The following is a 27918-nucleotide window of genomic DNA, read 5'->3' as shown; positions in this document are numbered from 1 at the left end:
ACGGCAACATTCAAAGAGGTAACCTAATCATATCAATAAGGATTTTCTAAAGTTATTTGAAATCACAAAGAATGATCGAAACGTGATAAATCTCACACCTTTATATTATTGGCTTGGCCAAGAAGCGTAGTGAAAGAGAATTCATATATTTGTAACTCAAATAAAAAATTCCAAGACCCTCATTGACAAATTCAGAATGTTGGATTGCAAACCAAAGTTAACCGCAGAACAAGCTTTGCAGATATCAAGAATTATCTATCATCACGTGAATACAACTCTCTATTACTAGTTGATTGGGAGTGTTATCAACTCCACATACACCAGGCAAATATCAGCTATGTCGCTAGTTAGCATCAAAGGTATGTCACTAACAAACAACGGTGTGTGTGGTATGTTTGTGGTACAATGCAACATGGCCTTGAATGCTAGATTTGTTTGACTGAATACAAGGATGTGAACTATGCAAGATCTTTAAATGAAGAACACAGAACTTTTTGGGAAGTGATATGGTTATTTTCCACTTTGATGGGATGGGGATGCGTAAAAAACAACCTATAGTTATGCTTTGCAATAATCAAGGGGTGTTAAAATTGTTCATAATCTAGTATTTCATGAGCACATCAAACATATTAAAATTAAATGTCACCACATCTGAGGATATGAGCAACGATATACCATTCAGCTTCAGTATTGTTCAACTTAGGAACAGCAGGGAGACATTTTTCACTAAATCTATTAGCCTGCATCTTCATTAATATATTGTCCTTTTTAAAACAAATCAATTGCTCACTAATGTCGCAATCATATATTGAAATATATGTCTTGTAAGAATAATCTGAGATCCCTCCCGAAAATCTTTAGAACTGCCAATGATAAACAATCTAACAAGTCTACAAAAATGTGAGCAAGGATCTGTTAGAATCAAAGAACTTTATTCCAAATTTTCAAGATAATTAAAAGATAACCAATAAGTTTTCCTGGGAAGGGCTTATTTTGCACTCTGAATGACATACTTTTCTTTAATGGAACACACATAGCAAAAAATATGGATATTGAAAAATGAATCAAATTCCTTACATGAATGGTGTTATAACCTATGTATTGCTGTGTCCCCTCGGATTAGCAACTGGGTGCACCTCTCTGGATTCTGCTCTAGAAAATTTCCCTACAAACCTGGAATGGGGAATTTGTTTATCTCCTCTTACAAGTGCAGCTAAATTTTCAGCTAGATATTGCTTTGGGATCCTTCCAACTACATTGCCTTCTTCATTCCCGTCTTTGTCCAAGAAAGAAAAATGTGGAATACCCTCCACCCCAAATTCATCAATCTCTTCTTCCCATTTGGTGTTGTCCACGTTTAACATAACAAAATTCACCTTATCCCTGCACAAAAGGATTACAAAATGTTACATGCATTATAAATGATGCAGAGAGTGCCGCTTAGAAAATCAATAACTGTGCTTCATTTAAAATTATTTCTATGCATATACAAACATAAATATAGCTTCGTCTACGAAGAATAAAACCAGAGACCTATTTTTATCAGCATGTTACAGTGGTAATTTTTTATGAAACAAGGATCCTGTTTTGTTAGAAATTGGTGTTCACTGTTTATGCAATCAAATAATATTTAGATATTATAGTTCTGTGGGAGCACCATGATGTTTTCTGTGTCCATGTGACAAATTTCTTAAAAAAAAGATTAATGCAACAATAATCTTCATTACTATTCATCAGATCTAAATTATGAACATAAATTTTCTATCTGGATAAATACTTTCAATAAATTATCATGTGTCCATTCTTGAGAAATTCATCTTATATTGGCATGTTTCATCCTCAACATAGTTTCTTAAAAAATAGTTTCTTAAAAAATGAAACCATACCTTATATCCAGTTTCTCTCTCAACACATCTATTGTTTGACCCAATCGATCATTTCACAAAATGTAAGTTTTCTCGGTAAATGAAACCATGGCTTGTATTTGGTTCCTCTGTCAACCAATTAAATTGCTTGAATCAAACAATTTTCATTTTCTAAAATATATTTCTGAACTAAGGAAAACTGCCTAAATGAAACCATAGCTTTTAGCTGGTTTCTCTTTCAACCAATGTATATTTGCTTGAATCAAACAATTTCCATTTTTTAAATGTATATTTCTGAATTAAGGAAAACTGCATACATGAACACCCCTATCACTCCAAATCTCAAGGCAACAATGGCTAGAAACCTTTTAATGGAGACTATGCAATACCTTACACATCCTCTTCTCTCTTTTCTGATATCCCTAAGAGAGCTGAAAAATGGATACATGCTGTAAATGGTCACACTTCATATCCATACACAATTGCGCTGTTTGAGCACTGAAGTTGATATTTTACTTGGCATCTTCACAAGGATTGCACGAATCTTGCACCAATGTGCTGAAAATTTTCAAAGATGAAATCTTTTAGAAAGATTTTTCACACAACAGCATCTGCCTTGTAGGGGAGCTGAGCCATCATTAAAAGAAAGATGTTGAAGGTCAAGACAGAATAACTACAAAGAAAGTAATGATTGGAGATGAGAAAGGGAGGGCGTCACCTCCAAACCCAGAGAGCCATTGTTCTCATAACACCAAATCCCTTTAGTGCTCAGTGTCTTTAACTCTAATAGCCTAGAGCTTTTTTCTCTTATATTTATTATAATTTATAACTACATGCACTTTTTTTGAGTTCCATTGAACTACTTTTTCTTATTACAAGACATTGAAATTCTCTGCTTATTTTTATATGATCAATATAAATTTGAGGGCACCTACTGATCAAGGATTCTTTGGGCCTTTTGTGAGAGGTGACTCAGGGGTTGGTATATCTAATAATGAAGAAGATAGGAGATGATCCTTGTGGACCTTTCTCTAACCTTTGCCTTGGATTGTAAGCATCTCATTGTTAAATGTGATTTGTCATTTGTTATCCAAGGTCTTAGCAAAAAAAAATCTTTAGGATTGGATTTTATGCTTCTGTAAAAGCTTGGATATCTTTTCCAGTCATTGCTTCTACAGATACAAACAAGTAACAAACCTCTTGACTAATATATAGGTAGAGTAGTCCTTTCTTTTTTCTCTAATGAGTTCACTCAAATACTTGGCCCACTTTGGATTAATTCTCATTTGCTCATAGACAGCCTTGAGGACTTGTTTTTCAGGGTTTGGGCCTATGGCCTCTCCCACAATAGCTAATTCATTGAGCTTATGTCTTTCCACAACCACCTTGTTGATTGTGTTTTGGATCTTTCAATCATTTTAGATTTATTAAGAAAAAGGATGTCAAACAGTGTATTATCATGATACACTCATATTGCCCTCTCCTAATGTGGATTCACATTTCACCATGGAATCCTCCTATTTATGGTGTGTCCAATTTTTTATCGACATTCCTTTGAATGAGTTGTATCGGATTTCCCGGTCTACAAGGTTGCTCATTCATTAGCATAGCTAGGTTTGGTATAGTTCTTTTGTTGCTTCTTACTCACAAGCTCCACCTCTACTAAACCTAAATATTCCTTCTCTAAGGTAAAATATTTGGCTTTTAAACTGGCAGCTTCTTCTTTATGAGGCATGCACTTGCTACCTAACACACATCATTATTCTTCTCATTTTTGTATTGTACAAGAATGCCTCATTCAGTCCACATGTGATTTAGTCTGTACTTGTCATGTCCTATTCTTTGTATTGGTGTATGCCAATACATTATGATTTTTTTCTATTTATTGTGGTATACACCGACAACTAGCATGTGCCAATACACTATAAAACATTTTTTTTTAACTATTTTTTGGACAGGCACGCCTTCCCTATCTTATGCATGCCACTACCCTACAACATGGTTTTTCTTAGATGGAATAAATGATCCTTTAATTGGCATGTCATTTTTGTTTTGCTACATGCACATCATCAACCTAGCAATATCAGATTCTTTGTGAAGGCATGCTTTTCATGCCAAACATGTGCCTTATTTGTATGTGTGCAGCTAATATCCTTGAAAGTTTCCTCCTCTAGTATGGTACACTCAATTTTTATGATCCTGCAACAAACAAGAAGAAAATGCATAATGACAAGATTTTAAATCATGTTAAGGGTAAGTAAATGAGAATTTTAGTGTAAAATTTTAACACAACATGAAAGCTTCAAATTGGTACAAGCAGAAGCTGACCATGATCATCAGATTGGACATCCAAAGAGTATGACCAATGGGAATGTAATAGTTTTCTTGAGATCCTCTCCAAGTTTGGCTTTAGTTCCAACTGGCACTCAATTTCCTCTTCCCATTTCTCAGTCTTTAAAAATGAACATTTTGGACAATTTTTGAAAACTGCTTGGGCCTATCTCACTGTCTTTTTGTGATTAAGAATGAGAGCCTTGGGAGACCTATTTTGCCCATAAATTAGAGGGATCCATTGCAAAACTCGAAGTTTTCTTTTCATTAATCACAATCAATTTGGCAATCCTACCTTTCTCTTTGATAGACTTGAGCTGCCTAAATCTATGGAATGGGCGGATTCAGAAACCAACGTGGGCATCCTAGGGTGGGAGGCGGCAGTGGATGCCTATAGACCACCCAGAAGCACCTCCTAGGCATCTAAGGTGAGTGGAAGCCTGTCACTTGCCTCTAAAGGCCTCTGCGGGCCTAGGCCCAAAGAAAGTTTCTTTTATTGCTTTTTGCCACTAAACTCTTAATTTAGCACATGCAAATAAGAGTTTTTAATCCTATTTTTTACTCCTAAACCCTAAAATGGAGGTAAACAAGGCCATTCAACCATTCTTCATCTAATTTGTTTGCAACTAGACTCTCTTCTCATTTGGTCTCCATTTTGATATTTTGAAGGCAAGGTGATTATTTTCAAAGAGGGTCGTTCTTGAGGCAAGTTAGCTTCCACAAAGGAATTTTAAGCATCTAAGGTGAGCATTTGATCCCATTCTTGAGTTCATTAATGAAGTTGTGAAGAAATTTTTCAAGTATTTTTCATTTTTTAACAAAAATAAAGAAACAAATTTAGCTATCTATTTTAGTAGTTTTGTATCATTTTTTTGCACTTGTATGCTTGATGCTCATAGTTTTTTTCTAATTTAAATTTATTTAATCTCTTACTATAGGCATAGCAAAAAATTAGATTGTATTGTTCAAGAATGGCTTCCACCAGTAGCCAAAGTTCACCGGGAGGACAAGGAGCCAATAATTTTTAAATTGATTTAGGGTCTCCTTTATGTAGACATACCACAAGAATCTCATAGGTTTCTAGAGGAGGCTCATATCTTTGGAAGTAGAATTATACTCAAAGTAACAAAGGAAAAGCATTCAATAGCTCATATTCCTAGGTCAAACTTTATTTTATGGATCCTATTGGCTCTGCTAGTAGGATTTGCAATGTGAAAGGGCGCAAATGGGAAGGGGATGTCTAATGCACAAATAGCTTCATTTGTAAAAGAACAAGAAGCTGTTGATAAATTGGATAAAAGATCAAAACAAAGTTTTTTATCAACATCCATAAGGAAAGAAAACAATGCAATTACCCATTGAACCAATTGTATCCTCAAAACATCCATTCTTGCAAGTACCTGACCAGGAGGGGAAGAGGAAGAAGTAGAAAATATTGCTCACAAAAGAGGTCCACTGGACATCGCATTTAAAATGGAGGCAAAACAACTTATTGATCAAGCCATTGCATGTTGCCTCTATGCCAATGGCCTTCCTTTCAACTTGGTGAGATCACCATATTGGAAGGAAATGATGTTAGCCATAAATAAAGCACCAGCTGATTACACTAGTGCCAAGTATGAATAGGTGCATAGCATTCCAGGGTAATCTTTAAGAAACCTCCCTCCAAAAAAAGATATAAAATATTGGCGAAGCTTTCATTATTTTGAAAAAAAAATTTATTTTTATTCAAGAACCTTTCAAATTTTTTATTTTAAATATTATTTATATTGGAGATTATTTTGGAATCATAATTTTTGTATAGAAAATATTGATGAATCTCAATGATAAAAGAAACTTCATTAATCACCATAGAATACTACAAATGAAAATTGAATATTTTTTTAACTCGTAGATTATTATGAGGATCATTACATTATATTTTAAATCAACAGTGAAAACTAAATATTGGTGATATATCCCTTAAGTAACTAATAATTATGATAATTATTGGTGAATTAATTTTAATTTCTCCAAAAATATATAATATTTAGGTGAATCAAATCTAATCATATATCGAATATGATGGCGAATCTTTGAACATAAATTTTTTAATAAAATAAATTATTGAGTGATTTTAAATATTTCAAAGCTAAAATTTATAAAAATATGGCGATTTAAGTTGCATTAAATCTTAAATTATTAGCCAAATTACCAGCCAAAAATTTCTAAAATTAGCCAATTTACGAATTTTAGCCACTTAAAAAACCTTGCATAGCACTCTATTGCAAAAGAGATGGCTTGTGTAGAGAAAGCTATTCAACCAATTAGAAATTCATGGAAACTTCGGGAGTTTCTATTTTCTTGGATGGATGGAAAGATACAAGAATCTGGCCATTGATTAATGTGATTGTAATGTCACCCAAAGCGGTTAATTTATTTATTTAATTTGAATATATTTTATGTCATGTTCAATTATCAAATTGTATATAACTCTACTTAATATTTATTGATATATTGTTATGATTAACTTAGGTGGTTGAATCCCAATTTGCATCTCATACTATTGTTATGAGAAAATTTGTCAAGGTGCAAGGGGCATAAAACCAAATGGCTATTTCTAGCAAGTGGAGTATATTGAAGGCTCTGAATTTAGAGACGGTATTGTGATTGTTGGGTGGATATTTTGCAACCAACGATTTTGGGTAGAAATTTCGTAGCAAAATAGGATGACCAACCACAACGTGTGAGACCGAGTCTCTCCTACCTTAAAGGGAAGGCTCCCCCTTCTCACCGTTCCTAGGATCAACTCAAGGTAAGCAAAAAATTGAGAGATTTATAAACAGGGTGTTACTATTATTCTTTCTTATTAACTTTCAAGAAAGGATCCACTTACTCGTAGAATGAATAATGTGCAAGGTAAATCTTGAACTACACTTCTATCAGGAGCTGGTAACAGTGATGCCGATAAATCTTCACTAACTCAAAGGCTAGCTAAAAACGTACCGGTTTGGCTCTAAGTTCGGTTGTACTTCTATATGGTAAAAGCTTTAAAATTAGGGCAAAAAGACTCCTAAAAGTAAGAACAATCTACCTATTTTGCAAATTAAGACGAAAATACAAACTATAGATAAAGCTTCTAGCTATGGATTTTCACAATTGTTCCTGGTCAAAGCTCGGGCTTCAATTGTTTCTTAACTCTTTTCAATTCAATTCACTTGAACAATTACCAATCACACAAGATGATATGAATCAAAGACAACTTGGATGAATTATAGACAAAGCTTACAATTCACACAAATAACAATCTCACTTAATCAAAGTTAAGTCTCAAATGCTCCTTTGTATTCACTTTCTCTCAAAATAGTGCTTACACAAACAAAGTTATGCTGGCACAATTTCTCCAGAGATTTCTTGCACAAAAGATAATGATGATTTTACAATGAGAGGGGCACTCATTTATATAGGCAAAGTAGTTGAGAAAATGGGGGAGGAAAAAGTGGAAGCAACTCAACCAACTTTGATCAAGTCTAACTGCAGAAACTAAAGGGTTACATGCAACTCGCATTACATCTTTTGCATACATGCAATTAGCATTACATGCAATTACACTTTTTTATGTAATGCATTCTAAACAACTATGAAATAGAAATTATACAACAATCTTAGAGATTGCTTCTTCATGCCTTGAATTTTAATATAACGTCACGCACTGTGGGAAGATCAGCAATCCCCATGGTCTTTGATATGGCTTTGATTCTCAATGCATTCTGATATGCTGATTGAATAACTTTGGAATTTATTGTTGTATTATCTAACAAGTGTTTTGTCAAGGATTTGTACAAAACAAACCTGTTCATTGTGTGCGAACCAAAATTTTCAGAATCTACATCAGCATTGATCCTGATTGTATATTCTGAATTCACTCTCTCTGTTGCCAAAAGATTACCAAGATTATCAGTAACACAGCATCCCAATTACTCCAAATCACAAGTAAGGCTTGTTTCAACTGCTTGACAATCTTCAAGAGCCACTTGCAATTTTGTGATCAACTTTCTTAAGGTCTCTTCCTTGTAACCAATGAGTCCTTGAAATCTGAAAAACATTTAACACGACGGAAGAACATCACATGAGACCATAGCATCCAGATCAAACTTAATCATTTCATCCCAATCTTCAAGGATTTCTTTCAGGTTATCTACCTCTTGAGTCAAGGAAGAAATTAAGCTTAGTTTCATTCTATTCATATCTCTAACACGCCTTAGAACTACAAGTGTTTCTGTGATAGCTTGAACTCTTTCAGCAATGATTTCCTGTATCCAACACTTAGTAGCTTCAATCAACCTTCTCTCTTTAGATTTTTGTGATGTAACAACATTTTGAGAAGATTGCTTCTAGATGATCTCATTCAAACGAGCTATTTCCTATTTCAACTGATTCTTCTTTTCCCAAAGCTCATGACTGCTTTTTGATACATTTGTCAATGCATCATGAGCATCTTGTAAAGAACTCAAACGAGATTGCTTTCCAACTTCTATCTTAGTAAATTTATAATCAGAGCTAGTAAGTTCTTCAACAGGTTTATCTACTAAGGGCTCAGCAATCTCAACATACTTGGTTTTGTCAAAATCAACCAAAATTCTAGAAAAAATCTTGTCTTTCAAAGATTTGGATTTAGTCTTCTTCACAGGAAGATTGTCAAGAGGAACAACCACTTTCCTTCTTTTTGTTGTTATTCTACTCAACCATGCAGATAGGCTGAAACTTTCATCTCTAGATGCAGGCACAGTGGAGACCATTGGCATTGATCCAAATTGTATATCTGTAGTGACTGAACAGGATTCAGTTTGCACTACTATAGGCATAGGAACATGTTGTGAACATTCTATCATGAAAAGTTCAAATCTTGTCAAAGATGTATCAAGTTGGGAAACTTGACCACTAGTAAGAGTCAAAAAATCTTCAAACACATTTGCTAAGTGTTCATATTGATCATGTGCAGGAATACGAGGAGCAGCAGATGAAATCGGAAGACCCATGGTGTTAACTTCCGAGACTGGAATGGAGTGAGTAAAAATAGTAGAGCACGAATCTACATCATCATCAACCTCATGCAAAAAGGATTCTTCATGTGGAGAAGACGTGCAAGCTCGTGCAGGCTTGGGAGGAGATGTGATTCTAATTTCTCCTTCTTCATCTGAATCTTCTTTCTCGAATTCAGTTTCCAATTTTTCTTCTGATTCTATCACTGATTCTTGAATCGGTTCAGGAACTTGGGATGTTTAGTTCCTTTTCCACCCTTTAATTTGAATTTGAGAGTACTCTTCATATTTGAAGATGAAGCACCATCTTTCCCTGTATTTTCCAGTTGTGACTTCCTACCAAGAGGACCAAAACTTCCACAATCCAAACCCATCTTAGGATTTACTATGTTTAGGCCTTTACTTTTCAATCACTTGTTAGTGTTTGCTAAAATGGATTGAAACCTGTCCATAATAGATGTACCCTCTTTTTGTTGCCATTGAATAGGAAAATGGCACATTTTATCAAAACCGGCTTGATGAAATTTCGGATCAAAGATGTTACCATCATCTTCAACTTGGAAATCTAGAGGGATTTCCAACATATTAAGATCGATTATTTGTTGCAAGGTTAACCTGCAATAATCCATCTTCATAATATCAAGCTTTGTTCTCATGTCAATCCAAACGTCTTCAATGCGATGAACATGAGTATAGGCACTCTTTATCTAAGAGTTCATCTCTCGATAATCAAAATCAAATCTAGCTTTGAATATCTTCAATGTAATCAATTGCAACTCTACTTCCATACTCTTTGCAACAGGCACAGAAACAATTGAATAATTGCCAATAGATTAAGGCCTACCTGAGGTGATGCCAAATCCGGGCCTATGTGATGCACACTGATCACTCTGCACATCCATAAGTTGTCTGGCTAACTTCATTAGAATGATTCGATTTGTAGCATACCTAGGTAAGGTATACGGCTCTCCTTTGAAATATCCAACTATCAAATATGTGAAAGTGGGAAATTGAAGAAAAATGCAGCCGTACTGGTTTACCTTTTCCCATGCTCCATCAAACACTCTTTTGATACACAACTATTTGTCAAACAGACACCTGTAATGTCCAAAGAAGGCATCTTGGACTCTTTTGTAATGGTATTTACTGTTAGCCAAAGTGATTTGGTCATAGTATTCCCAAACAGGTACTTGAAGGCAATCACCTTTGGTGGAAAGACCCGAAAAAGATCCCATAGCAACAGCAATGTAAACTAAATATGAATTCATGTAAAAAAGTACTGATGTTCCTACATTGCATATCTGTTGACAGAGCGTAGTACTAATAAACTCTCCCTTAAAAGATGTGTTCTTTGTTCTCTATGATTTGAAACATAAATTTATACATCCATGGCGCAAAATCGAAAGAATCCTTAAGACCATAGATCCTGCTAAGAAGGATGATAAAATCCTTGTATTCCTATTTAAAATTGGACCGATGAAGAGTGTTTGGCCAATTGGAAAAATTGCTTCTTTTGTTGTCTAACCAATAAAGGTTGACATAAGTCGGATAGTTGCTTTTTTGTTCATTCCAGCAAGCTAATGATGATTCTTTGATCAAATCAACGCATTCTGATTTTCAAGGACCTTCGAATATTTGTTCAATCACTTCATGATCAAGGCTAATGATAACCTTGCTGTCAGCATCTTTGATAGTCCTTGTCTTAGAAGTAAACCACCGTGCACATCCGTAGACAAAATCAGGTTCTATGTGGCCACATGGGAAATGTAGAAACCAAATGGATGTTGCTTCTTTTAATACGTTTCATCTCGTGTAGCTGGAGCTTCAATCCTTTGAAGAAAATCAGCTACATCTACGTGAGCAATCTTGGTGTCTAGCACGTTATCAAGAACAAACGTAAGTAAAGAAGGAACTGCATGAGCCAATTCTTTGTCATATTGGTATTTCATCTTACCCTTGGATTTGGAAGGCCAGGACATTTCTTGCGCTCCTACTACAACACAAAAATCCTAAAACACAAATATATCATCAGAAGGAATCTCCATGCAAGTGAATTCCGAAGCAACGGTGAAGATTCGAACAGGAATGACTTTTGAATAGAAAGCATATGCATATGCAATGGAATGAAAAGTGAAATGGAATGAACGGAATGTGGAATGAAATGAAATGGAAGTGTGGATATGGAAAATGAAATGGAATGGAATGAAAATGTGCGAAGGTGAAACACATGAAAATGCGTGTAAAATGAAAGTTGCTGATTTCAAAAAGTGAATTAAAGTTTTAAAAGCTTTATTGAATGAAACATGCATATATGTAAATGCAACATGTAACAGAAAGTGGAAAGTGAAATGAGATGTAAGTGCAAATGAAAGGTACACTTTATGTGTATATGCAGATGAAGGGTAACATGTAAAATATGTTATGAGGTGGAAACATGTACTTATTCATGTAAGTGTGAATGTGTATGTGAAGATGGAAATGAAACATGGAGGTGAGATAATGAATTATATAGTCACTTTTGGAGGAAGGAAGAAGTCAAAGTACACGGAAAGCGAAAATGACATCTTTTAGTCTTTTCAAAATATAACTTTTGATCAAAATCGGACCTTTTGGATGCAATTACATGTAAGGCATTTCGTGTAATTGTATCATGTGAATGCAAGAGAAAAATGAGATGGATGAAAATGAAATGGAAAATGGGATTACATGCATATGTTGATGGCGAATGAAGTGAAAACACATGTAATCGCATTTGTCAGATGAGATGTGAGATGTAATGATATGGAAATGGAATGTGAAAAATGATAATGCTTTTGCATGTAATGAAGGAAAAACAAGTTTTTGGGAAAAAACTTGCAACTTCTCCAAATGGAAAAAAACGGGCAAATAAGCACACAAAACCAAAACAAAAGAAAAAACATACCTTTGAAAACAACTCAAACATGCCAAGATGCAATGCACTCCAAAGATGAAATTCAAATTTGAAACTTGGGGAAGAACCAAAAACATCAAAATGAGGGAGAAATTCATATTTAAAAGAAAAATGCACATTCTAAGCCAAAGATTTTTACAAATGGCAACCATTCAACGATTTCATGCATAAAATCAGCAAAGATAAGCATGAATTAATTTGCAAGAAAGAAGAGGTCCACTTACATGAAAATAAGTGTCAAAAATGAAGGAAAAGATGCTCTTTGTTTGAAATCTTCTTCAAAAATGGTGAGAACTTTTCAAATCTTGTAAATTCGAATGATGAAGGGCAGCAAACAAGGAGATTAGTTTGCAAGATGCCAAAACGTGCCCTAAATCTTCTCCTACTTCCAATGTTTTGAAGATTTCATGCCTCGAGACGTTTTTCCAAAAACATGTTCTTCCAAACAAAAAACAAAAAAAAAGTGATCTTCCAAACAAAACGATTTGATGTTTAAACACAAAAATGATGATCACTAGGTGATGCAATCAGCAAATAGGGCCAAAACAATTTGATTCCATACAAAAACGTGATCAAACTTTGAAGATTTATGGATTTTTATGCAAACTCGTGCCCTAGATTGAAAGTTTTAAACACGTTTTTGGGTGCAATAAACTGATTTTTGATGAGGGCAAAATGATCACCACTCAAAAACGTTTTGAATGCAAGTGATTTCATCCAAATCCATGGAGAAAATCAAAAGTTATGATCAAAATCGGAGGTTTTTGGAGCAAGAACGTGTTTTCTTCACACAATACGACATTTTTATGTTCATTACATATTTTAAAACATGTTGGAAGCCAAAATCGGACCTTTTAGAGTCCATTGCATATTTTAAAATATGTCTTCAGACATAATCTCACTTTTTGAGACTCATTGCATATTTTAAAATGTTTAAGAATCTAAAATCTCACTTTTGGGGTCACTTACATATTTTATAAACATGTCTCACCTTTTTGATGCACAAGCATAAAAACTCAAATTTTCATGTCATTGCATCGAAAAAGTCCACTTCAACAAGCTTTTGATGTAATGGCATGAAAAATGTCCTCAAAGTGAATTTTTATGTGCAATAACATGAAAAGTTTTCACTTTTCATAGTTTTTTACATGCATATGCACATAAAATGTCCACTTTGAGGATTTTAAGTTATGTATTTATTTTTATAAAAATGTCATCAATATGAGTCAAAAGTAACATTCATGCATCATATTAATCAATATAATTCATAAACATTAAGTTAAAGTGACATTTATATAAGTATTTGATATAAAAATCAAAAATTTAAAAAGTAACTATATAGTTCTATAGTCACTTTAAGTGAAAAATTAAAAGGTAACTCAACTTAAAATTATAACATAAAGTGCACTATAGTCACTTTAAGTAATAAATTAAAATAAAAAGTAACTTCAAAACATAACAAAAAGTGAGTAAATGTTATATTTTGAAAAAGTGAATGTCAAAATGAAAATATAACATCATTTTTTTAATATGTTTTTGCACCTAAAATGTCCACTTTTGAGGCACTAAAATGACCACATCTTTTGACTAAAACTCTAATTGACCCTTAGATTAGACCGAATCGAAGGGGAAAACAAAAGGCATGACATGAGCAAATCCAAAAGGACCAAAAACAAGCAAATGCAAACTCAAAAGCAAAGAACGGACCGTGAAGGCTTAAAAAATCAAGCAAAGGCTCGACAGAGAGAAAAACAAAAACGACTTGATGAAGGCCTTCAATAAAACACTTTGATATTCGAATTGAAATGGATCAAAAGATCAATATTAAGCAATTGAATATCAAATTCAAGCTTAGAGAAACACGAAACTAGCTTGGAAACGTTTCATGTTGTTACCTTCACAACAACTGGCTCTGTTTGGGGAATGTTACTCGTTTGTTCTTGGAAACAAAGAGTGACATAGAATCCAATTCTTTAAGTGCCTTTATCCACTCCATTGGGCAATAGACTCAGGCGACAAAAGAAAACAAAAACTAAGCTAAGGACTCAAAAACCAAAACTATGTACAAAGGATACTCATCTAATAATTACTGGAAGTGATGTTTTAGATGCTGTCCACTGTAGGGCAGTGGCATTAGTGTTCCATCATAGTATGCGAGCCAGAAACTGTTTTAACCCGCAATCTGATGAATTGTGAAAGGACCTCGCCAAAGAGAATCAAATTTTCCATGCATTCCTTTTTGTTCTCGCCTTGTGTCCCAGAGTAGGACAAGATTGCCAATTTGAAATTCTCAATATTTGGCCTTCTTATCAAAGAGAACTTTCTGTTGTTGCTGACGAGCAGTAAGCGTATCAACCACTTCTTTTCTTTGTTCCTCCAACTGCTGAAAAAACATAATTCTCTTATCCAGTGCATCTGAATAAGTTTCATCTTCAATAGCACGCACCAACTTGAGAGTGGGAAGCTCTAAAGTTATTGGAATCTCAGCATTGACCCCATATAAAAATTGAAAAGGGGACATTCCAATTGTTCGCTTTGGAGTGATCCGATCTGCCCACAAAGCATCAAACAAAGCCTTGTGCCAGGTTCGCTGATTTGAATCAATCAACTTCTTCATGATATTCACCAAATATTTGTTGCTTGATTTCGCTTGACAATTACCTTGAGGGTAATAATCAGATGTATGTGCTAAGGTAACTCCATGATTGAAACAAAATTCAATAACCTCCTTAGAAGAAAAAGCAGCCGCATTATCTGCGATAATATTATTCGGAACACCAAAGCGTGAGATGATGTTCTGCTTCAGGAAGTCACAAATAATTTCTGATGTAGAGCCTTTCACTAGAATTGCTTCAACCCATTTGGTGAAGTGATCCGTTGCTGCTAGTATGTAAGGATGACCTTTGATGGAAGGTGGATTAATTATACCAATGAAATTAATTCCCCATTGTTGAAATGGCTCATCAATTACTACTGGTTTTAATGGAAGAGCAACAAGTTTTTGCCTACCAACAAATTGCTGACATAACTCACTTTTCCTTACCCACTAATATGCATCTTGAAAAAGTGTGGGCCAATAATATTGTGCTCTCAAAATCTTGTGAGCAGTGACAGGTGCCGAGAAATGTCCACCACAGGCTTGATTGTGAAAAGAATCCAAAAGTCAGATTTGCTGACTTCTATCAACACATCTTGAAAATGTTCCATCCAATGCTCGCTTGAAAAGACCATTCTCCCAAAGAATAAAGCTAGAAGCATTCAACTTGAGAGTCCTTCTTTCTTCGTGCATCAAGTGAGGAGGACATCGCCATAACTTAGATGATAAGTCATGTCAGAGAACCAATCATCTGTTGTACTAACAAACAATACAGTTGAAAGTGAAGAGGAGTTCTCATCTTCTACTTGTAATGGTTCATTTTCAGCCATAAGCTGACAAAGTCTCTTACCACGAACTAACTTGGTAGGGCGTATCTCCATATCATATTCTTGAATCTTGGCAATCCAGTTCCCTCTTTTTGTACCAAAATCCTGCTGAGTCAGGATAGTCTTGAATGCAGTATCCAAAACTAGAGCAATGATATAAGAATTTAAAATATAGAATCTAAAATGCTTTACTGCCTTGACAACAACATAAGCATGTTTCTCCATTTGGTTGTATTTCATGAGCTTTCAGAGGACAACCCATAAATGAAATAGGTGATTCAACACCTTCATTTTTTTTTGCATCAGAATTGCAGAAAGGGTATGCTCTGAAGCATAGCTATACATAATAAAGCTTTCAATGTAATCAGGACATACCAGCACAGGAGCATGTGCTATAGCCTCTTTGATTTTTGCAAATGATTTCCTTCCTGATTCCAATGGAAAGCAGTCTTACCTTTCATCATCTCAACAATATGACGAGTAAGTTCAGCAAAATTCGGCACAAATCTTCTGAGAAAATTCACCTTTCCGAAGAAAGAATGAACTGTTATCTTACTTGATGGTAAAGATAGATTTTGAATTGCTATCACCCTCTTAGGATGAATTTTAATACTTTCTTTTGACACAATATGTCCTAAGAGCTTTCCTTCCATCAAACCAAAAACTAACTTCTTAGTATTTAAAGATACACCATGTTGCCTACACCTTTCTAAAACTTGTCATAAATGAAAGAAATGATCTTGACGTTTCTTGGAATAAACAGTCAAGTCATCTAAGTACACAACAATACTATCATTGATTAAACCATCAAAAGCAAGATCCATTGCTCTTTGAAAAGTCGCTCCAACGTTAATCAAACCAAAAGGCATCTACTTATATGCAAAAGTAGCCCATGGGGTAACAAATGTTGTCTTGTATTGATCATCCTCACGGACCTCAATTCTATTATACCCTGAAAAACCATCAAGCATAGACAACATCTCAGAACCAATGACAGCTTGCAATACTTGATCCATGATTGGCAATGGATAATTGTCCTTAAGTGATGCTTGATTAAGATTACGGAAATCCACACATGCGAATTTCACCATTCTTCTTTCTGACAGGAACAATATTGGCAACCCAAGTTGAATGATGAATAGGAAAAATGATACCTACTTCAAGCATCTTTTGAATTTCAGCCAAGATAGTATCTTGAATCTTAGGGTTGTATTGCCTCTGCTTTTGACGGAAAGGAGTTACACCAGATTTCAGAGGAATATCATGCTGTACTTCTTTAGGACGAAAAGATTTCAGATCTTCATAAGAATAAGCTAGGACATCTTTATATTCACGAAGAAGAGCAATGAACTTTCCTTTTTCTTTCTCTGTGCACCAATTTCCAATGTTCACCAGCTTTGGGTCTTCATCTGTTCCAATGTTGTGTTTCTCATAATGTTCCATAGACTTGGTTCTTTCCTTTTGTTGTTCTTTGATATATCTATCATGTGTGTTAAACAATTTTTCCAAAGAAACCAAACCTTTAGGAATCTTGTTCCCTTTGAGTTGAATAACTTCATGACCGGTTTCTGGGCCTACTTCAGAGAGCACTTCACTGGGACCACATTCACCTCCTTCAAAATAAGTTTCATCAAATCCTTCTTCTGTTTCAAGAAAATTGATAATTTGATTATCATCATTGAACACTTGCCAATGTTCACAATTATCCGGAATACTTGGTCAGTAGACCAACTGTATCCAATAGATGTTGTCTTCAAAATCCTGATGTAGAAGTAGAAGAGTGGCTGAAACAGCAAGCATATCAGCTCTATCATTTAATTCTCTAGGGATGACTGAAATGTTGGAGGCATCAAAAAGCTTGATGTAATCCAAAGCTAAATCACGATAGTGTCTAAGTCAGTCATTTCTGGCTTGAGATTGACCCTTAATTTGATACACTACCAATTCAGCATCACCTTTAACATGCAAATTCTGAATTCCTCTAGCCTGCGTCATGTTCAATCCCAATATCAAGGCTTCACATTCAGCAGCGTTATTGGTGTTAGGAAACTACAACTTGTACGAAAAAGGGAAAAATTCACCATCAGGAGAAATAAAAACAATTCCAGCACCGGATCCCATGGAAGCACAACTTCCATCAAATTCCATAACCCAAACAATAGTGCAACTACTTGTGCTAGCACCAGAATCATTTGAAATAATTCTTCTTTCAAGAGAATCAGTAGAATCACTTTCAGAATGTATCTCTTCATCCTTAAAAAAATCCATAGGATCATCTTTAAGAATAGCTTTTTCATCAGGAATAACATCTTCCTCTATGGCATCAACAAATCTCTCAGTATCTGATAATAGTGAAGAGCTTTCAAAATCCGTCCAGTCTTTGGCAAATTCAGATATTTCATTAGCATGTAGATAATAATTTCCCATCCCTGCTGATTCAAAGAGAATTTGAGCATGTGGATCATTGGATTTGACTACCACATACTTTGTTTCTCTTTAAGGATATAATTTCTATATAACACCTTTAACAAGTATTCTAGCTTCAGTCATATCCATGTTAAGTTCTCCTCCTACATCCTTACAAAAATTGCGACCAAGTAACATACCATAAGACGCTCGTACATCAGCAACTAAGAGTGTCATTTTGATATTTTTGTCTGGGAAGGACGCAAAGGCAAACTAAGCATCTTTGATTTGCCCTTTCAAAGGCACTTGTTTGTTCTCCATAGAATAACAGCTACCAAAAGATTTGGTTAGGGTCAAACCTAAGGCATCTCCAACCTTGGCAGGTGTTAGTCATAGAGAGTGTCACCATTTGTTTTAAACTTCCCTTCCTCTTCTACTTTTCATCGATTGAAGTCTTTTCCCTTGTTGTCTAAGAGTTCATCGTCCCCAAGGTGATCAGTCGAAGTCCTGAACATCCACAGTAGTTCTCTCCTTCAATTGAACCACTTTGAACCACTTCGAACCTTGGTTCGAAGCAGTTCAAAGTAGTTCAACATAAGGTTTTGCTCTAATATCTTTCTTTGGCAGGTGATGTTTCTCATGCGGCGGTGCTTTCTCCCGAAGTACTTCGAACCACTTCGAACCTCGATTCGAAGTAGTTCAAAGCGGTTCAAGACAACATAATCAGCATTTCCAGCCTGGAAGTACAGCGTTTCGTCATCTATTCATGATATTGTCAGAAAATCACGATTTGGAGGCCATTTCTTTTTTCGAGGAGTGAAAATCATCATTATTGCGAGTGGGATAAATCTTCAGTTTGAGAAGATGATTGGGTGAATTATAAACAAGGCGGCCGCTAAAAGGGAAATCATTAAATGAAAAGCTACTGCAAAATGGCTTTCGAACGTGCGAAGGTGATCAAAGCGATATGTCATTAAGGCCTAATTATTATCCTATACTTTCGCGCGCAAAGGCTTCCTTTTTATAAAAGCCAACCGGTTCCCTTTAAAATCATCATGCGAAGAACTGGATTTGTAAAGGAGCTGTTAAGGAGAATAGGGAAAGTACTGGATTTTCAACGGAAAAAGGTGAGAACTTAACAATCTTTGTTTTGTTCTGCAATCTGTATTGTTGTCGAGAGTTCATCTGCTCAAGACTTTGCATGTTTGATTAACAATGCGGTCAATTTTACACTTCCTTGGTAATGTTTCTAGTCCTGAATGTGAAAGACCAATTATCTGTGATACAAATTTGCAAGGGGTGAAAGTAGAAAATTTACAGGCCATATTCCTAGAACGTGCCAATGAGACTAATGGATGCATGGAGGTGTTAACTAGTGGATTGATAGAAGCTGCTGCATTTCCTCCTGCCTTTGTAAGTCTCGAGCTCTTGCAACTATGTATAGATCACTATGACATCAAAAGTAAGAGTATTGTGAGCAAAGACGACTCAACTATCCTTTCCATTTCAAGAGAAACCATTTCCTCTGTTTTGTTGTTAACAGCAAATACCTTTGCCTCATTCTCACCCACTCAAGCTTTGGCCGAATACAGGGCAGCCCCTAGTAAGTTCCGAAATACCATGGCCATAAAATGGACTGAGATCAATTATGGAGGCAGGTCCAGACTCCCAAAGGTCATTATCAAAGATCACATAAAACCCCACATACATGATCTAGTTGTATTATTACACCGTGTGAAAGGTTCAGCAGATGTGTTCTTGTTTGAGGAATGGATGTTCAGATACATTGAGATCATTTTAAAAGGTGATCAATGGATGGATTGGGCAGATATTATTGCGACTTCTTTGAGATCTCAACTTAAGCACGCTAAAGAATCCCGCGAGGATTTCTATATGGCCTCGTATTTAACCTATTGCATTGCCTGTACATGTGATCTCACTCCCTTGCCTCATGAGATATGGAGTGAAGAGATGACTGTTTTTCAATATTGTCCTCCTTTGCAAAAGGATAAGGTCTTAGAGGATTTTCACAAAGTGCATGATGTACTCCTGGACAACGTTTGTTTGTCTTTGGAAAAGGGGAAGATGTCGAGACTCTCCCCTGAGGCGCAAGGATTGGTTCAACAATATGGAAGCTTCTTTATCCAATTTCCTAGGTTCACGTATTTGAGGGTCGGTGGATTCGATGATGAACCTGTGAAGTTACCCCGGTATGCCCTTGATTGCTTTGTGTTAGCTGAGTAATGCAGACAGCTTTTTCATGTTCTCAAAGACAACCTACCACAGAAGAATTGGGAAATAGCCTTCCCTATCAAATTAGGTTCATTCGTTTGTAGTAGTATGGATAACGCTTCCATCATTGGAAGCAATCTACTCGGGTTCAACCTTGGCTTCTATCATAGCAGGAGAAATTTCGACAGTAAGGGGTATGCAGCCCAAATTCTTGGCCTTGAAGTTCATCTTCCAGCTACACCATATTTAGAAGATCTTTGGAGAGACTGCAAAAATGAGGAAGAGGTTCTAGAAAGGGATCATTCAAGGCTGACCTTGCAGCAGATTAATTCTTTTAAACTAAAATTCAATATAGGAGAAGTAGAAGATGATGGTTCAGACATGGTTGAACCTGGTTGGAAAGAATCAAATGAAACAGAGTCCTTAGCAGTTGATTGGTACAAGGAGGAAGAGGATGACATTAATCGAAGGGCTAGGTTCATACTTACCTACACAGATAATTGGCTACAGAAAAGGGCTCAAAGAATCGTCAATGAACCTCCTGTTGAGGTGACTTCTTCCCTTGAACCACTTCATTCTGACATTTCATTTTCTCCTATTGCAGGTAGCGCATCTATCCTGGATACAAAGGGAAAGTCTTCTCCCCATTTACAAACTATGGCTCCTAGGACAAGGTCCCAAGCCAAGTTAGAAGCCTTGAGACGGTTCAAAGCCCAAAAGCAAGAGATGGCATCCCAAGGACAAGATCCGGGTGATGGACTGCATTCACCTGATGGAGGAGATGGTGATGTTCAGTTTATCGAAGCTCCTAAGACAGATTAACCTAAGTTTCTGACTCCGATCAAGGACGCTCAGATGATAACTGTGAGTCCTACCATTCCTCCATGACTGTCAAGTTCAATCACTAAGAAAAGGAGTCTGCAACCGGTGTCTACGCCGGTGAAGGATATAGTCACAAAATATGCAGCCAGAGGCTCAAAGGCAAAGAAAACAAAGACAGATGCTTATCTGACCAAGGATCCAGTGATAGGGAAAATCACCGCAGAAGTGGCCACTTATAAGAAAAAGAAAGAATTTGGAGATGTCGACGAAGCAGGATTCAAGGTCACTTCAATTGAATTGGGCACCCTCAATAGGAGCACTGGTAATAATTTCTTTAAATTTTCTGCTAACCACATGCTCACGCAGTTCGAAAAGGATAGTAAAGAGAAGAAAGAATTGAAGGGGATGATAACTACCATGGCTGCGTACATTGACTCTTTGATCAATCTTGGAGCTTCACCAATTATACAGGTCTCACAGCCGTTTGATCCCAGTTCGGCTAAGAGTCAACAGCTAATGAGGCAAGTGCAAAAAGGCAAGTTGCTAACTGACGCCATGGGAAGCTAGGCAAATGGTATAATTGAGGAAGGCAATAAATTTATCTCTAAATTTACTAGTGTCTACACAGAGGGTGAAACACTGCTAGGAGAAATTCAAACCTTAGTCCCAGGATGGGAGACAGAGCTAGCGCGCTACCAGGCAGTAGTTTTCCAAATAACAGAAGTAGAACGTTTTGGAGTCCCCAAATTCCTGAACGAAAATCCTATGAAGAATGTAGACCCTTGCATGCTATTTGTCCTGAAAAACAATATGCACTGGAAAGAGGCCATCTACAGAGAAACAATCAAAGAAATACAAGGCATTGAAAATCGGATCACAGAAATGCATGAAGAGCTCATAAAAGATATGAAGATTGTGAATCCAACAGGCATCTTGCAGTTCGACGAATGGAATATGGATGCTGACGTGTTAACAAAGAAATTCAGTGAAGTGGTTGAACAGATCAAAGATAGTGAGCTGCCTAAAGCCAAAGACTTCTCTGCATTAGCAAGTATCGAGTCCATGTTGTGCCTGAACAAAAATCTGATGCCACGTCAGAGCCTCAAAATGAAAGAATACAGGTGGCAAAAAGATACGTGCAGGGCCCGATTGATGAGCTTGAAGAATCCTCATTCGCTTGCAACGCAAGGATTCATGGCCACGTTTCGGAGTTGGAAGCTCATGCGCCAGACAATAGGAGAGGAAGACAAAACTGACAAAGTTGTTGGAAACTGAACGGTTCACCTTCCAGAGTTTCTTTCTTTCTGTTGTTTAACAGCTCTTTCGTTTTATAACGGTTTCTTTTGTAACTAAAAGAGCTGGGTTTTGATGGAGGCTCTTTCGGGTTTGAAAAACTATAAATGCTAGGGCATTTGACTGTTCTTTTTTTTTTAAGCAAGTAATAGGAAGTAGCAGATATAGATAACAGTAGACTTAGATAATTTTAAAAACAATGATCTGAGATAGTATATGGAAGTTTTGCTTTCTAAGACTTTGTCCATGAAAGTGTTATATACATATATGAAGAATTTTGGGTTTGAAATTTGAAACTTGGTGTTCAAAGCGTCGGATTATTATTACTTTGTGAATGAGGTTTGGCAATTCGAAAATCTTGGTCACTGTTCTCTTCTTGTAAGTGCATTAGTTTAGTTTCTTAATTCATGTCATATTTTGTGATGAAGATTCATTCTTTGAAGTGGATTTCGTATGTGTGATAGTTTATTTTCAATCATTTATTCGAAGTTTGTATTGTTTCCTACCTCATTGCCCAAGAGCAATTGAGAGATCCTTAGGCACTTTCTGGAAAAAGTGTAAAAATAATATTGTATTCATTGTAAAACTGACAAGGGAGTTGTAACTTATAAAAATTCAGAGAGAAAGGTAGATAAAATCACACTTTCTCAACTGTTGTGAATGGTCATTGTTCCTGTCATAAAGTTGGGCATAGAGTAAATCTGATAATTGTTAAAAAGGACAATCTGTTCACCAACAGCAGGCATGACATTATCAGAGGCACCTGAATCTATGACGCAGTTACTTAACTTGAAACCATTGATCAAAAGGGAAAGATAGAAAGGCTCAATCTTTCCTAGAATGGAGGATGGAATGGTTAATAAGTTATTTGGCATATTCTTGACTTCAGGAATGACCAAATGGGTCTGACTAGGCTGGGATTCTTTGACAAATTTGTTAAGTCTATCCAGCTGATCTGGATAAGCTTGTAGGTATTCTACCTCAGATATTTGAATCTTGGTCTTCTTAGCATGATCTATAATATCAAAAGCTTGAAAGGAATTTGCTAAGGAAGAATTAAAATTTTCAGCCTGAGATTTAGGCATACTGGTCTTCAAAACAGCAGATGCACGAATAGTTTGATCAGCACACACTTAATTTTTAGCTGGATCATTAGGCAGATTGGGCAATGGTGTCCCCCTCTTTGCAATGGTAACAGGCATCCAAGGAACATCCAACTTCTTTTCAGCCTCTTCTTGTTGTTGAGCTAGCTTAGTTTGTGAACATGTCATCACCGCATAAGCTTGTCCAAAATCAATTTCATGCTCTTCGTCAGTATTGTATTACATATAACCAATAGTAGAGTCGCCAACTGCTTGAGAATCATCATGATACAAAGCAGCATTATCCTCAGAAGGATATTCATCTTGATTGTCATTCAGTGGATCAGCTTTTAAGTAACCAGTAGCTGTATTACTTGGTGGTGCTTCGAACGCAAGCCTCTCTGGAGGAGGAGGAAGCTTATTTGGATTCTTATTTGCAGCATTAGGACATGGTCACCTTGGAATATCCTTATATGGTGCAACATATGAACCTTGAGATATCTGTTTCTTGAGAGCAAGAAGTTCATTTGCCAGCTTTTGAACCAGTGGATCAGATGTACCCGATGAAGAGGATTCCAAAGACGAATTATTCTTGAATTGGCTAGCATCTTTGCGAATCTTTCCCGCAAGGATCAAATCATCTTCAATCTCAGTTGCCAAAGATTGTGCAAGAGCCAATGTTGCAAGGGCAGCCCTTTGAAGTAAAAAGATAACTTCAGGAAGTTGAGTGTTGATGAAGAAACACTTCAAATTCGCGACAGTGGGCTGAGAAGCAATAGGGATTCTATTCACTAATTTGTTGAACTTAGCGATAAACTCCCTTATTCCATCATTTGCCTCCTTCATTTGAGTAAGTTGTGCTAAGAGAGCATGCTCATCTTCTGCAGGCTTGAATCTTTTCAGGAACTTAGAATGCAGAAATGCCCAATCAGTGATAGAATTAGGTTCTAGATTATAGAACCAATCAGCTGTTATACCTTGTAAAGTCTCAATAAAGAGTCTTACAGATATATCTTCATGTTCCACACCAAAGACCCCCACAGCAATGTAAAAGGCTTTAATGTGTTCATCAGGATGTTGCTTAGCGTCTCTATAGAATTTGGGAAAATTCTTACGAGAACCTTGCGGTAATGCATGCAATGGTGCTGCAAGATTTAACGAACCAAAAGTTGCTCCCCACGGACCAATAGCCATATTGATAACTGGAACGTTAGTGGTAGCTAGTTGTAATTGTGCAGCAAATAACAAGGGTTTAAGGAAAAACTAGGAAGTTTCACTGAGCACAAATGACTTCTTTTTAGGAGGATTGTAGTACGGGAGAGAGGGAATAGTAGTAACTAAATCAAAACGAGCCCATTGAGCCCAAAATGATCCGGTAGAGTTTGAAGAACTTTTCTCCCTTCTCCTCCGAGAATACATGTACTCAAAACTTGCCAGTGTGATAACCAGTAATGCCAATCAGAATAAGGAACTAAACTTCAAACCAAAACTTGAGGCTTCCGAATGCGTTCGTGTCCCCGGCGGAGTCGCCAAAAATCTATAGGGTGGATATTTTCCAATCGACAATTTTGGGTAAAAATTCAGTCGCAAAATAGGATGAACAGCCACAGCGTGTGAGACAGAGTCTCTCCTACCTTAAAGGGAAGGCTCTCTCTTCTCACCATTCCTTGGATCAACTCAAGGTAAGCAAAAAATTGAGAGATTTATACATAGGATGTTACTATTATTCTTTCTTCTTAACTTTCAAGAAAGGGTCCACTTGCTCGTAGAACGATTAATGGGCAAGGTAAATCTCGAACTACACTTCTATCAGGAGCTGGAAACAATGATACCGATAAATCTTCACTAACTCAAAGGCTAACTAAAAACGTACCGGTTTGGCTCTAAGCCCGGTTGTACTTCTATATGGTAAAATCTTTACAATTAGGGCACACAGACTCCTAAAAGTAAGAACAATCTAACTATTTTGCGAATTAAGACGAAAACACAAACTACAGACAAAGCTTCTACCTATGGATTTTCACAATTGTTCCTGGTCAAAGCTCGGGCTTCAATTGTTTCTTAACTCTTTTCAATTCAATTCACTAAAACAATTACCAATAACACAAGATGATATGAATCAAAGACAACTTGGATGAATTATAGATAAAGCTTACAATTCAAACAAATAACAATCTCACTTAATCAAAGTTAAGTCTCAAATGCTCCTTTGTATTCACTTTCTCTCCAAATAGTGCTTACACAAACAAAGTTATGCTGGCACAATTTTTCTAGAGTTTTCTTGCACAAAAGATAATGATGATTTTACAATGAGGGGGGCACTCCTTTATATAGGCAAAGAAGTTAAGAAAAAGAGGGAGGAAAAAGTGGGAGCAACTCAACCAACTTTGACCAAGTCTAACTACAGAAACTAAAGGGTTACATGCTGATTGAATAACTTTGGAATTTATTGTTGTATTATCTAACAAGTGTTTTGTCAAGGATTTGTACAAGACAAACTTGTTCATTGTGTGCGAACCAAAATCTTCGGAATGTACATCATCATTGATCCTAATTGTATATTCTGAATTCACTCTCTCTGTTGCCAAAAGATTACCAAGATTATCAGTAACACGGCATCCCAATTGGCTCCAAATCACAAGTAAGGCTTGTTTCAACTGCTTGACAATCTTCAAGAGCCACTTGCAATTTTGTGATCAACTTTCTTAAGGTCTCTTCCTTGTAACCAATGAGTCCTTGAAATCTGAAAAACATTCCACATGACAGAAGAATGTCACACAAGACCATAGCATCCAGATCAAACTTAATCATTTCATCCCAATCCTCAAGGATTTCCTTCAGGTTATCTGCCTCTTGAGTCAAAGATGAAATTAAGCTTAGTTTCATTCTGTTCATCTCTTTAACACGCCTTAGAACTGCAAGTGTTTCCGTGATAGCTTGAACTCCTTCAACAATTATTTCCTATATCCAAGACTCAGCAGATTCAATCAACCTTCTCTCTTTAGATGTTTGTGATGTAACAACATTTTGAGAAGATTGTTTCTGGATGACCTCATTCAAACGAGCTATTTCTTGTTTCAACTGATTCGTCTTTTCCAAAAGCTCATGACTACTTTTTGCTACATTTGCCAATGCATCATGAGCATCTTGTAAAGAACTCAAACGAGATTGCTTTCCAACTTCTATCTTAGTAAATTTATAATCAGAGCTAGTAAGTTCTCCAACAAGTTTATCTACTAAGGGCTCAGCAACCTCAACATACTTGGTTTTGTCAGAATCAACCAAAATTCTAAAAACAATCTTTTCTTTCAGAGATTTGGATTTACTTTTCTTCATAGGAAGATTGTCAAGAGGAACAACCACTTTCCTTCTTTTTGTTGTTATTCTACTCAACCATGCAAGCAGGCTGAAACTTTCATCTGTAGAAGCAGGCACAATGGAGACCATTGGCATTGATCCAGATTCTATATCTGTAGTGACTGAACAGGATTCAATTTGCACTGCTGTAGGCATAGGAACATGTTGTGAAGATTTTGTCATGAAAAGTTCAAATCCTGTCAAAGATGTATCAAGTTGGGAAACTTGACCACTGGTAAGAGTCGGAAATCTTCAAATACATTTGCTAAGTGTTCATATTGATAATGTGCAGGAACACGAGGAGCAGCAGATGAAATCAGAAGAGCCATGGTGTTAACTTCCGAGACTGGAATGAAATGAGTGAAAACAATAGAGAACGAATCTACATCATCATCAACCTCATGCAAAAAGGACTCTTCATGTGGAGAAGACGTCCAAGCTCGTGCAGGCTTGGGAGGAGATGTGATTCTCATTTCTCCTTCATTTGAATCTTCTTTCTCAAACTCTGTTTCCAATTCTTCTTCTAATTCTGTCACTGATTCTTGAATTGGTTCAAGAACTTGGGATGATTTAGTTCCTTTTCCGCCCTTTAATTTGAATTTGAGAGTACTCTTGATATTTGAAGATGAAGCACCATCTTTCCTTGTAATTTCTAGTTGTGACTTCCTGCCAAGAGGACCAAAACTTCCACAATCCAGACCCATCTTAGGATTTACTCTTTTTAAGCCTTTACTTTTCAACCATTTGTCAGTGTTTGCTAAGATGGATTGAAAGCTGTCCATAATAGATATACCCTCTTTTTGTTGCCATTGAATAGGAAAAGGGCACATTTTATCAAAACCGGCTTGATGAAATTCCAGATCAAGGATGTTACCATCATCTTCAACTTGGAAATCTGGAGGGATTTCCAACATATTAAGATCGATTATTTGTTGCAAGGTTAACCTGCAATAATCCATCTTCATAATATCAAGCTCTATTCTCATGTCAATCCAAACATCTTCAATGCAATGAACATGAGTATAGACCCTCTTTATTTGAGAGTTCATCTCTCGATAATCAAAATCAAATCTAGCTTTGAATCTCTTCAATGTAATCAATTGCAACTCTGCTTCCATACTCTTTGCATCAGGCACAGAAACAATTGAATAATT

At 36.2% G+C, this 27918-nt stretch overlaps 1 protein-coding gene across 3 annotated transcripts in view; it reads right to left on the bottom strand.

Moving 5' to 3' along the window:
* The window catches only part of HCF164 (Thioredoxin superfamily protein), a 97945-nt gene that overhangs the window by 28768 nt on the left and 41259 nt on the right, over positions 1-27918 (bottom strand). The window contains exons 3-4 of one of the 3 annotated variants that reach the window (XM_089787653.1): positions 1078-1383; positions 583-890 (exon numbers count right to left, since the gene is read on the bottom strand). In XM_089787653.1, the coding sequence (XP_089643779.1) occupies positions 1095-1383 (289 nt within the window). In that variant the 3' untranslated portion in view covers positions 583-890; positions 1078-1094. Of the gene's footprint in view, positions 1-582; positions 891-913; positions 1384-27918 lie in introns of those variants that run through there. The other 2 variants (XR_016352870.1, XM_089787652.1) reach the window with 2 other exon arrangements.

The sequence above is a fragment of the Cupressus sempervirens genome, chromosome 6, assembly GCF_028749045.1.
Source record: "Cupressus sempervirens isolate cs-2001-9-10 chromosome 6, ASM2874904v1, whole genome shotgun sequence".
In the NCBI taxonomy this organism is placed as follows: domain Eukaryota; kingdom Viridiplantae; phylum Streptophyta; class Pinopsida; order Cupressales; family Cupressaceae; genus Cupressus; species Cupressus sempervirens.
This window is presented reverse-complemented; position numbering and strand designations above follow the sequence as displayed.